The sequence below is a fragment of the Pseudopodoces humilis genome, chromosome 6, assembly GCF_049639895.1.
Source record: "Pseudopodoces humilis isolate 2021_Gansu_Grassland_sample_001 chromosome 6, ASM4963989v1, whole genome shotgun sequence".
In the NCBI taxonomy this organism is placed as follows: Eukaryota; Metazoa; Chordata; class Aves; order Passeriformes; family Paridae; genus Pseudopodoces; species Pseudopodoces humilis.
This window is the reverse complement of record NC_142205.1, coordinates 16,677,155-16,690,106: the sequence shown is the minus strand read 5'-3', so window position 1 is coordinate 16,690,106 and position 12,952 is coordinate 16,677,155. Positions and strand designations below refer to the sequence as shown.

Genomic DNA, 12,952 nt, shown 5'->3' with positions numbered 1-12,952 from the left:
ATTTTTTTAAACTTAGATGTCTTTAATTGATTTCATTATATCTTGTGGTTCTCTCCTCAGTCTTATTTCTTTTGCTATCTAAAATTTGCTCTAAGCTGGAAAGAGTGATTTTAAATAGCCATGTAAGTTTAAATTTATTATTTTAATTAAATATGTCTCATTTTTTATTCAACAACAGGTATGAACAAGACAAGGGAAAAGAATATAAAGCATTTATTAAAAGTCTGACTGAGATGCACCTTGAAGTATACTGCATGTGCTATTTTCTGATTTTTAAGTAACAGGAAAGATTAATGAATTGGACAGTAAAGTATAAGACACTAAACTAGGTTTATTGAAGTGACATGAAAAAACAACATAATGGTCTATAAGAGAAACCCCAAAATTTTTCTATTTTCCAGCTGGAAACTATCAACTTAATTTCACATTCAAATTAATATTTAGTATTTTTTTCTGTATTTTAAATAAAATGTCATTTCATAAGTAGTAGGAATGACAATAAATAATCTGATTTTAGCACAAAAGCTTGCTGTGCATAAAACAGGTACTTGTGAGAACAATTTAAATCTTCAGGTTTCCTGTATTTATTAACCTAAAGCCTATTAAAGCAACTTTAAATTGTGCATACTAATTAATCATGAAAAGGATATGGTGTAATTAAAGATCAGCTTTCCTGGTGTGGGACTTCTTTACATTATACTTTCCAGTGTGCCTTCCTAATAATCTCTTTCACAATTACTTCTCTAAAAGCAATATAATTATTCCACTTCAATTAAATGCAATTATTTTCCTACTGTTCAAACTCTTATGAGGATTTTGTATACACCATCATAAAGACTACCCTTTGTTTCTATTTAAAATCTGGTTGGAATTAGCCCTTTCAAGGATTGGCAAAATTCAGTAAAACATACTAAGATAATAATGCAGCTTTACATGAAAATAATTGCCTTTTCTGCCATAAGGTTTAATAATAATCAAAATCATTACTTTTAGAATAGAACAGGCTTCCATTTAAACAGAAGGAAAGATAGGCAGGATGGAAAAATACAAACTTTGATTCAGTTGGACTCTAGCAACATTTCAAACTTACTTGTATCCTTTGGGTGTTAAGATACACTTTGAATCATGCTGGCAAGGATTCAGGTTTTGGGCACAGAAATCTAATTTCTCCTCACAGAGTTCACCTGAAATATAATGTATGTTGTCAATTCAGTGAAAATATCACAGTGACTTGAAAATAGCAATGAACAGAATTTTGAAAGCAATAGCTACAAATTCCTTTGCTAACACTTAAATATGCATATTTCTTTACATAGTAATGAATACCTTTATAATAAATACTAATAAATAAATGGTAATACAGAAATAATAAAAATAAAGAATAATATACCTGGTAACTCCTTTATAAACAATATCAAATTCAACATCAATCATCTATACATGGATATAAATGTTAATTTTGTAATTTTTTTTCATTTACAATATTTATCTAGCTCTGCTATATAGCAACACTAGTCATTAAATTCACTAGAACAAAAAAGCCATCAATATGCTTTTCATTTACTTATTTCTAAGCACATTAGATACATAAATAGCCAGATTTTCACTATCACTATAAGTAATCTATTACCTGAAAAAAACCTGTTAATATCACTGCATGTCAATACAATTCCAATTATCCAAAAATGAAAACTTGTTTTCTACTTTTCCTTAAATATGACTCTCCATTTTTTGCATTTGTTAATGTACCATAATTATCTATAATCTGTTCTGTGAAAAGAAAAGAAAAAAATATTCTGTGTAAAATGTTTATCCTTCCCTGCTGATAGAGGCAGTGGCTCTAATTTTCAAAATGGGCTTATAATCTAAAAAATATTTCAATATGGTTAAAAATTGTTCTATTTGCAACTTTATGAAAAGGACACACAGGTTTGTAAACAGATCAACAGTATCTTGTTCCCTAACTTATCAGATGATACCATGGATAGCGCACTTACTAAGATTGTAATCACTGGTTTTTAAGGAAGATACACTTATTCCAGCATCCATATGAAGAAGATATTTATAATAAACAGAGGTAAACCCTGTGCCTGTTGAATTCAGGGACTAACAGGTCCATCAGACTCTAAAACTATGAAGGGGGTAGGGTTGTCCCTGTCCTTCATCCAGTAATGAGCTAGCAAGCAAGGAGAAGTAGAACTGTACATTGCAATGACAAGAAAAAGAGCAGAAGAAAGGAGTGAATGATCAGACACTTCCACTGCTCAAACTGAACTCGCCTTCAAAGAGGCAATATTTGGTGTCCCTCAGTTTTACTGAGCTGAGCATGGGAGCATCTTGCAGTGTAGTGGACAAATAAAAACATAAAAGGAGCTGAGGAACAGTCTGTATTAAAGCAAGGATAGAGAAAAAGGCAAAACTGAAACAGGGGCGAAGATGGTTATGCCAGTTAAAAACACAACTGTAAAATGCATACTAAGTGCAATAAGACATGGGATCTTCAAAAATGAGAGGACAAACCAAAAAAACAGCTAAATAAGTATTTTGCAGCCATGCAAAAGATCCAGACTGGTTTTACACAAAGAAAAAAAAAATTAAATAAATATCACATTCTCAATTTGCAAGTAGTGCATCTTCTCTACAAACCAAATAAAGGTTTGAGTTAACATAAGAAAATGGCCCTCATGAACTGGTCACTTAGGAGCCTCAGGAAAACTGTCAGTAACAACGTGACTTAGTCAACATATGTAGGAAACAGAATGGAGATCAAATGCAGGCCACTGAAGATGACTAATACAAAGGATTATAATTCTATCCTCAAAGCCTCTTCAAGCTCTCAATAGAATTATTAGTCTGGAAATGTGCATCTGTTATGACTAGGTCACTGCACAAGGAATCCCGAAATACCAGGGATTGTTAGCATCCCACGATATATCAAACAAAACCCAGATCCCTTTCTCTTTTCAAAGGGTTTTGTTCAAACAAATACATATATAAGAGGTCTTCAATGCCATTCTTCACATAGCATTTAGTCAATTTGCAGAACTTGTAATAGCTGAAATCTGTTTAAAGACCAACAGTGTTTAAGAGTGAGATATAAGCATGGGAAAAGTGAGTTCAGATTTTAAGGATCATGGGAGTAGAATGAGCAAAAATGACTGTTGTTTTAACCTAGTTTGTGCACATTCTCGTAGCTTGGAAATGTATATATGTGCCTACTTATATGTGGATATATATGCAGACATATATACACACCTATACAAATATCTTATTATGACATATATTGTAGATTAAATTACATGCAGAACTGAAAAATACATGATACCCCAACTACAAATAATGAAAATGTAGCTGTACATTGCTAACAAAACTTGGATAAAAGCACCTCTAAAGATTCCCAAGAATAATAAATCCGACAGAATATAAGAGAGTTTCTCAAAGTCACATATTGAACCTATCTCCAAGCAGGGCTGGGGCTTGCTGTCTCATACATTCACAGTAATAGTTCTGTGAAAGAAAACCAAACTACCTAGAAAATGGCAATTTATGAGTGGCATAATAGGAACAAGTATTCTTACCATTCTTGTCAAATTTATTAAAATTATTTTGCTGCAGGATATTAATTCATCTTAGATTATCATTGGCACAGATCTCTGCAATAACTTGGGTGGCAAATAGTTTTACTCAATAATATCTAAACCTGTACATTTTTGAAAATCCTCCCCCAGGTACTTATAGAGGATTACTTAGAGTAACACTGCATTTTAGTATACATAGGTTGCTGACCTGAATATCTTCAGAACTATACTGGAAGCTGAATCACATCATGTGGAGTGCTCAGGGGCACTTGAAATCCCTTTATTTCCCACTCTTGGCTGTGAATCCTACATAATGATTGGACATTTAAGTTTTAAAGAGGTTTACAGCTTTGGAAAATGTCCACTTCAAATTATAAAATCAGTGTTACACTACCAGACCTACTGCAGCCAAATGGCTTGAAAACATCATCAAACATCTCCAGGCATTTTTGACATTATGGTAGGAGTTTGATTTGAGTACTCTGTAGAAAAGCATGTAGAAACAGAACTTTTTGGGCTGTGACAGCAGAAAAGTAAGGAAACTTTTCCCTTGCATTTGCACATTGTATGCACGACAAATGATATCCCTGGAGCTTTATTTAAACAGTCCATAGCAAACAGGAAACAGGATGGTGGCCATGTAGCAAAAGACTCGTGTAAAAATAGCATGACCATACAAGTTAGTTTTACTTATAGTACAACCTTTAGTTTTTAAGAAAGTAGCATTGATGACAGACTTGTACACAGGATCAGTAAAGAAAAAAATCAAGATGGAATACAAATATATACATCAGATACTCAATTTCTGAATGAAGATGTAAATACCAGAAGAATAAGGCAAGATAACCCAAGCAAGGTCTTGAACATCTAATAGATAATAGCTGTTAATATTAATAAATGATAATAGACCTATACTCTGAATGGAGCATTCTCGTGGCCAAAATAATTTTCTGAAAAAGGTAATAGAAAAGGTAAGTAAATTATGGGATATGGAAACTGAACTACTGAAGAATACAGTTTCCTGGTAAAGAAACTCCTTCTTCAGTGTACTGAATAACCATTGTGTTATTCAGAATTTAAATAAGACAAGGTGAAAAGGAGTAGGTAATGTTGTTGAAATGAAAAGATAGTGATGAAAGCGAAACACACATTGGACAAAAAACCCCCAGATTTACCAAGTTAGGCTCCTTGGCCTTACTGGAAGAAAATCTTAGAAAGTTTCCTGATTTGAGAAACATAATGCAACATTTAAAGAGCACACTTCAAAATAATCAGAAAAGGTTGTGAAAAGAAGTCTCAATTCAAGGAAGCTTGACACCGATGTGTGAGGACATTCTTTTATTCATCTAATAATATTGTAACTGAAGCTTGTTTAAAAGCTTGGCTAAGTAATTGTGTTTTTGAAAGATGGGAACATTTCTGTATGTAGGAGAATATGGAACAGACTAGTTTTTTAAAAAATAAGTAGCGGATAAAGTGTCAAAAAACCTGTGAAAAGCTTCCAAAGTTTAATTAGAACCAGCAATAACTCTTTTCATAAGATGTCTGGCTTAATTAATCTAAGGGAGTCTGGATTCTGGTATAGACTAGCATTGAAAACAGTGGAATTATGTGGTTGGCACAAATGAACATGACCCTCCAAGCTGAATACAAATATTTACGGAGATTTTGCATAGAGTATGATGTAGACTTAAACAGTCAGACAACATTATGAAATACTGATATATACTGATGATACTTTATAAAGGTAACCAAAGCTGTATGTTTGCTAGATTCACAGATCAGTTTGTTTCCTGTGTGTGTTAATTCACTCTTATGACTTGGTAAGATTATAAATCACTAAAACCTTAATCACAGAATACCCGGTTTATCCCTCAAGGATCACCTCCTGGAAAAACCTCATCTCTACAAGATCGCCCAGCAACCTTTCCAGCTGAATCCTAAAAAAGTCTAATGTTAGGGAAGAAACTTTCCTGGGAAGATTACTCCAATGGCTCTGTGTCCTCATTGTAAAAAGTCTCCCTCTTTTTTAATTGTAACTGGCATCTCCCCAGGAACAACTTGTATCCATTACCCCTCCCCTTTTCCATCTGACACATTGTAAAAAAGGAAGTCTCCATTTTCCATTTTTGTAGCCACCCTTTAAAATACTGTAACAGGGTGATAACGTCTCCCCCAAGACTTCTTTTCTCAATAAATAGACCTTTAATTCTGGATTTTAATCTGGATGTACTACAACAAATAATGAGTAACAAGGCAATGAGGTGAAAAAGGATTTACATTTTTGTTATTTTGAATAATTGGGCAAGAAATTTAAAATAAAGCAATGTCAGCCACTACACTTCTGAATGAAGTGGACAGCTCTAACAAAAATGGACACGGGCTTCTTAATGTAATAGCACATTGCCAGTTATGGGCAGGTATATGAAGAAACAAGTTTAAAATCATCCTTATTAGCAAAGCTGAGTTTGATAGCAAAAAAAAACTAGACCGAGAACCCAAAAGCAACAGCAGTCAGTTTTAATTATCAAAACCCAGATTTTTCCCAGAAGACTTATTCTCTTTTCCAAAGTCAAAATACCAAATACCTACCACAGACTAGAATAGAAGGATTTTATGTGTGTGCCTATATATCCATTTCAGCTCTGAGCTGCTATATTATGATATTCTGTGAGTCAACTTCTTCAGTGTTTGTGTTTTATAAACTAGGTATCACTATCTGACTCTGACTGGAGGTCTCTGTTTAATACTGTGACTCAAACAGCCAATAGAGTGCAGTACAGGTTGGAAAATGTCAGTTCCATTTAACGAACTATATACAGAAAACTATAGATCTTGAGTTTGATGCGCAGTATACAACAAATTATTTCAGGTCTTAAGCTCATTACTCAGAAAATACAAATAAAAATACCAACTATATGAGGGACAAAATTTCTTAGAATTAACAAAAGTTCACAGTGACAGTAGGATGCAGTTTATAATCATAAATCTGAACATTTTTTTAGAATTTAATTTTAGAGTCAAATTGCTGGGCTGTTCCCAACTTTCACCATCACATAGGTATTTTTAGCTATGCCCTGTGCTTGTGGATCTCAGCATAAGACAGGGCTTAGTTTAGTTTAACATTTCTGCTTGATTCACGTACACTGCTTGGTAACTGCAAAGAAACATTTAGGCAGGTAAGCTTTAAGACAATTAAGGTAAACAGAAGGGTGGATCATAGACTAGAATGAGTAATGGCAGTGATTAAACCAGAAGCAGGTAGCTCTGCTTGCCACAAATATCATGTATATTTCCCCTTTATGCAAATGCTGTAAAATTACTTTAATACTTGAGCTTTTTAATAGAATAGTAATTTAAAGTATATTAAGCTAGATGATATAAAAATTTTTGTGAGTGATAAAAAGCAAGAGTAACATCTCTTTATTCTAAGAATCTGTAACATGCAGTTCTTACAATGATGAGAATTATGATTTAATTTGATGGAATTATTAAACTTTTTATCAAGTTTGATATCACATGATTTGCATTTGATTACTTGCATGCTTAAATTTCAGGAAGGTACTTATCTGATTACCAAGTGAATTCAAAGTAGTAATGCAACTCCCTTATTTCAGTGGCAAGAAGGTTGTGTCTGAGGCTTGCATGAACTGAAATAACTGCTTGAAATGATCCCTTTTTTTCCCTAATATTGTCACAATTCAAAAGACGTCTTGCATGGTAAATCTGACTGATCCTCCAAACCCCATAAAGACTATAAATAACTTCCATGTTCAGCTGGCAAGCCACTATAAATATGTATCACATATTACACATCTGCTTAGTTTTGGAGCCAAACTTAGTTCACATCCCCTGGATGTTTGATAATTTGTTTGTGAGGAGTTTGCTCTTTCTATCATCAGTAATTTTAATATGTTACAGTACACACTTGTGTAATAAACAAGAAAAACATCAGGCTATTTTTGCTGTGCAGATGAGTAGAAATAAAATGCAAATACAGCAATACGTCTAAATGGGAGACAGTTTAAGCATGGAAAACCTGTGGCTGGAATGATTTTCTGAAAATGTCTTATACTCTGCTTCAGTTACAGAGAAAATTTACACTACGAGTTTAAGTTGTAGGAATTATTCATCAGATGTCTAAATTAATCAACATAGATGTTATTAAGCAACATTGATGATATAATTGCAGTCTTACTCAACATGCTATTTCACAGATAATGAACATATATTTATTACTATATATATAGCTTTAAAAACTGTAAATATATTTATCAAATTAATAGAAAATACGCTAAAAATTACTTATTTGCTTTTAAAACTAAATACGCAACTTTATAAATATGCTGTCATTGATTATGCTAGGTCTCAGACTGTATATATGACTGGATTGCAGAGCAGATGGTTTATCTCTGTTAGTGTGCTAGGTGCTAAGCAGAAACTTTAAAAAGTTTAAAAACCAAACGCCCAAAGTTAGTGTCATAAATCTCTTCAATATTACCTTTCTTCTACCATAGCCCCAGATTAATATGGTCATTTCAGTTTCCTTAGATATTTACAGGAAATAAGAAGCCACAGAAATGAGGAGCAAGAAGATTGCCATTCGATACTCCAGCATATTCTAGTAACACAAACTATTGAAAATATTAAAGAAAAGCAGTGCTATAACACAGAGAATACATTAGCACAGAACCAAGGGATGGCTTTAAGGTGAGGAGAATAAGGATTTCAGAACACAATAATGTAAGCTTTTTTTTTAGTCCTGTATCAATGTCTGCACAAGTTTTTAATACATTTGAAAAAAGACATTGAATGCAGTATTAAAGTACTCCTGCACAGCAATCTGCATCTTCAACAACATTCTTTTGACATGAATTCACAGCAACAGCCAAGTGCCTAATTAGAGGATTTGCAGTGAGCTTTCTAAATTATATCTATATACTATTTGATCATTTGTAATAACTGAAATCCATGCACCTTTAAGAAAAGGAAAGTGAGAAACCAAGGTAAGTGAAAATAGGCTTAAAAGACAACTGACCTTTTTCCACTTCATTCAGATTAGCAGCTTGCAGTGACAAAGACAGAAGAGACAAGAGACTTTTTACATTGTAATACAACAGCATAGCACATTAAGCTAATGCACAACTATAGCAGCAGAGAGGTTGATATAGCAAACAAAGCAAGCTTCAAAGTCTCACCTCCAGCAGAACAAAACAAACAGAAGGGTAAGAAGTACATGCCACCAGTGGCGTAAGAGAGGTTTTACTTCCGGATCAGTTAGTTCTGTGATCTAATGACTGACGACAATGAGCAAGAGAAATGATTATCTGTAATCTTTAGAATGCACATAAAATGACCTGAAGTTTACCAGACTGTGGTTAAAATAAAGGAGATGGTAATGTTAAGAGAATAGCAAGATTAAAGAGTGCAGGACATAGTCGGGTATTTTAAATAATTTATTTCTCCACGTTTCATCAGAAATCCTGAATGTCTGTTGATTCCATTTGCTTACTGTTGTGTCACAGTTACAGTCTGTGATCTTAAGAAAGCTCATTTTATAGTGCAAATACCATTCTTTGTCTTTCCACCTGTAACTGTGGTGGCTGCTGTAAAACTTAACTGAGGCAAAGCAAAACAGATCCCTGATTCTTATGCAGCAACACAATAAGCTTTTTAATTGCTTGATTTAAATCAACACAATATAGTTGAGAAGTGTTGATTTTCAAGGGATTTTTAGAATCCCTTGAAAGTCAGAAATTGACCGTTAGGTTTTACAGTGCAACATTCTTTGCAGTTCATTTTGGATTCTAACAAGCCCTCCACATAAAAATAAGTCTTTATAGAAGAATGATTTACATTTCATACCAGCATGTTTCAGCTGAATTCTTCCTTATACTGTGCTGCTGAAATGTAAAGAATATTTGCGGACAGTCATTCACCCAGAAAAATATTCTGGGCTGGTGCAATTCCATGTTGAGTACATATATGCTATGACATGCTGAACAAAGACAATTCAGGGTATTGTCAACCAAATTAAAAGAGGACAGGAGAAGCCTACAGGAGCATTTTCCTAGTATATACACTGTGCCACTTTTGGCTCAGGGACTTTCTGAGCTAGAGATCAATACCTCTGAATTTAAAAATCTTTGTATATACTGAATATGAGTATATAGCCTGTTTTCCTGATTGTCAAGCTCCTTTTGGTCAGCTAGTACATGAATTCATTTAGTGAAAAATCCTTTCATAAAAAACAAATATTAGAAATATGCATATCTGATTTTAATCTGTTAGAACAGATACCAAAATCCAAATGTTTAAAGATTTCCTCATGAAAATCACTCTATACATACTTGACAGGGATTCTGTTATTTATCTTTCAACTCAGATTATAGGTCAGAGAAAAAGAGAAGTTCTACAAATTATTTGGTACCTCATACTCACTTGAGACAACTGCACAATTACTTTATATTCTGAGCATTACCCTTTTTAGACCCTGATGTGTCCAGACAGCTTTCAGGCTAATTCTTAATACTAAAAGTTCTTATGCAAGACTGTGGATGACAGATATGAGGACCCCATTGGCTAGCTCAATGTTTTACATTTTCACCTTGTAACTAATATCAAAAATCACTTAAGATCTCACATATTATGTTCTATTCTTAGATGCTTTGTATGACAGCTAGTATATTGTAGAATTCTGTACTTTACTGTGTAATAGAAAACCTAAATTTTTGCTCCACTTACTATAAAATTAGTTGAGGCTCTAGTGATGCATTTAAAAAAGCAACATTTAAAAAAAAAGTGTTGAAAAATGTCTGATGAGCTAGTGTGAATTCTCAACAGTTTTTAACTGGGAGACTAAACCTACTGATTAGAAACAGATTGTTTTGATTTCTTTAAGAGCTGGTGAGAAGACTCTCACCTACTCACGTCTTACTGACTTCAGTAGAGATTATAAGCAGACATTGTATCTGTAAAACTCACAGTATGATTACGGTACAATCATGCACAAGTATGAAACAAATTTAAAAATGCATTTCCTTGTATTTTGATTAAAGAAGCACAACTGCAATACAAACATAAAAAAAATTATCAATGTTTATTCTCTCCTTTTTTCTCTGTCCACAGAGATATATAGAGAAATGCTTCAATTATTTCAATTGTAAATTTAAAATTTTCTTTCACTTACAATACTCCAAAAATTGCAACAGACACACTTAATCGAAGTTTTAGGCTAGCACATATGGATGATCTTTTGTATCCGCTTTATGGATATTTAATAAAAAGCAGCCCTTCCCATGGCGTACTGTGAATCCAACAAGCTATTGACTCTAACAGTTAAAGGCAGGTAAAAACACCTGCAAGGCTGCATGGGAGGAATGCACTTGCAAGTGAACTATCTCCTGTGTAACAGGGATATGAAACCTCTTAGCATGAAGCCGCTGAAGAGCAACACTGGACTGATGTGACTTTGCTTTGCATTCTTCCAGCCTACAGGAGAGAACACCTGATCCCATTTTTAAAGGAGATCCCAGAACTGATCCCAGAGGAGCTGAACTTGACTTATATATACCTATAATATTAGTTGTAGGAGAACTGCTGTTTCTACTTCCTGAGCCGGTTACCTGTTATTTCCTTCCAAGGCTTGAATTTTCAATTGCACTTAGGTATTAAGGTATTGGTACTTGGCAAAACAGTATTTTCTCTTACGAGAAGATTATGTCTCTCCATCCACATATGGCTCATCCACGTATTGTTAAATAGCTTTTTGGCTTTTGTATTGCTTTAGATATTGTAGCTTATCCTGCATGGGGAAATCTCTACCAAACATTTACCCAGAATAAGTACTGGATGAATACCTCTATTAGATTATGAAGTTGTATTTCTTATACTTGTGTTTTAACATCTTCACTTGTGCATTCCCAATATTTAAATACTGACTTTGAATTTGAATAACCTACAACAGGGGAGCAATGCAACACTCTGTAGAACTAGTGATGGAAACTCTTTGGATGAGAAAGGAGTTAGCTGGGTTTTCAGTAAATGAAATTAATTCAGGCATTCCCCTCTCCTTACAGTTTCCCAGAGCTCAACTATGCTTGATTAAAGTAAAAAATATAGGATGACTGAGTAGAATTAATTCTCAAACAATGATGGATCTTACATTTCTTTTTTATGCACTTCAAATCATAATGAATTTAAGCTCTATGTTCTTCTAGTGGTCAACTATTTGATAGAAAATAGATCTGTCTAGTTGGAAGAGCTATAAAAAATATCAGTGCAAACAACAGGTCCTACTTCCTCCGTGCTGCTGTTCCAAATATCCTCCATTCCCACAGAGACCATGACAGCAAGCAAGAGATACTCTGCCACAAAGAGAAGGATATGCTTTGGCTTTGCTGCCAACTGACAGAAACAAAAGACTCTTGTATTTTTATTCTGTGTAGGAAGCATCACACTTGGTATTAATATTTCTAGCAAAGTACAGTACAGCATCCAGGGGTGCCAAATACAGTTCCCCAATGGCACAGACAAATTCTTCATAGTAAAATGAGGATTAGGATAAAAGCAGAATATTTTTCAGATTTCTACAGCTACAGAAGTCCTCCACTGGGGTGTTTAGGAAAACAGTAAGGAGGGGCACATTTTGAATGACCTTTAAAATATAAAAATGCTGTAAATTCAAAACTAAAAAAAGGAATTAATGAGTGGACATCAAATCTAATTTTGACTACAAACTATAAAGGAGAAAAATATGGAGAGACACCTGGTATTAAGTCAGTTGTACAGTAACTACTAATATACCTGCGAAGTGGAAAATATTACTGTTCTGCTAGGAATTCTTGAATTACCTGTGCTTTCTCATATATTCCTACCTGTATATTCAGGTGGACAAAGGCAAGTATAGTTATTAATGCCATCCACACAAGTAGAATTGTTTTCACAGTCATTGTCTTCACAGTCATCAACATTTACTTCACAGTTTTCACCTTCAAATCCATCTGCACAAGTGCACCTGTAATATAGAAAACCAAATAACCACATGGACATTTTAGGTGGGGAGTCCAGACAAGAAATTCTGTAGTTAATACAATTACATTAGAATTATAATATTCCACAACAGAACATGGTTGATATAATGTAAAATGTCCTTATATTAAATAATCCCAAAGTATATTTTGTATTTTAAATTACAGAAAATGCTTCTAAAGTCATATCTCAGTCTTCACTTTAAGGATCCTGCTAAATTAAATTACAGAGAATTCCTTTTGAAAAGCATTATTCCTTTACATTGTAAGATTATATTTCTTATGGAAAGTGATCTTTTTGGTTTTTTAAGGTTAAATATATGGAAAATATTGTGGAATCAGCGA

The 12,952-nt window shown here is 33.7% G+C and overlaps 1 protein-coding gene across 3 annotated transcripts in view; it reads right to left on the bottom strand.

Annotated features, from left to right (window-relative positions):
* The window catches only part of SLIT2 (slit guidance ligand 2), a 261,831-nt gene that overhangs the window by 19,900 nt on the left and 228,979 nt on the right, over positions 1–12,952 (bottom strand). For 2 of the 3 annotated variants that reach the window (XM_088056235.1, XM_088056237.1), the window contains exons 28-30: positions 12,455–12,594; positions 8,617–8,643; positions 1,091–1,184 (exon numbers count right to left, since the gene is read on the bottom strand). In XM_088056235.1, the coding sequence (XP_087912361.1) occupies positions 1,091–1,184; positions 8,617–8,643; positions 12,455–12,594 (261 nt within the window). The remainder of the gene's footprint in view (positions 1–1,090; positions 1,185–8,616; positions 8,644–12,454; positions 12,595–12,952) is intronic. The other variant, XM_005517810.3, reaches the window with a different exon arrangement.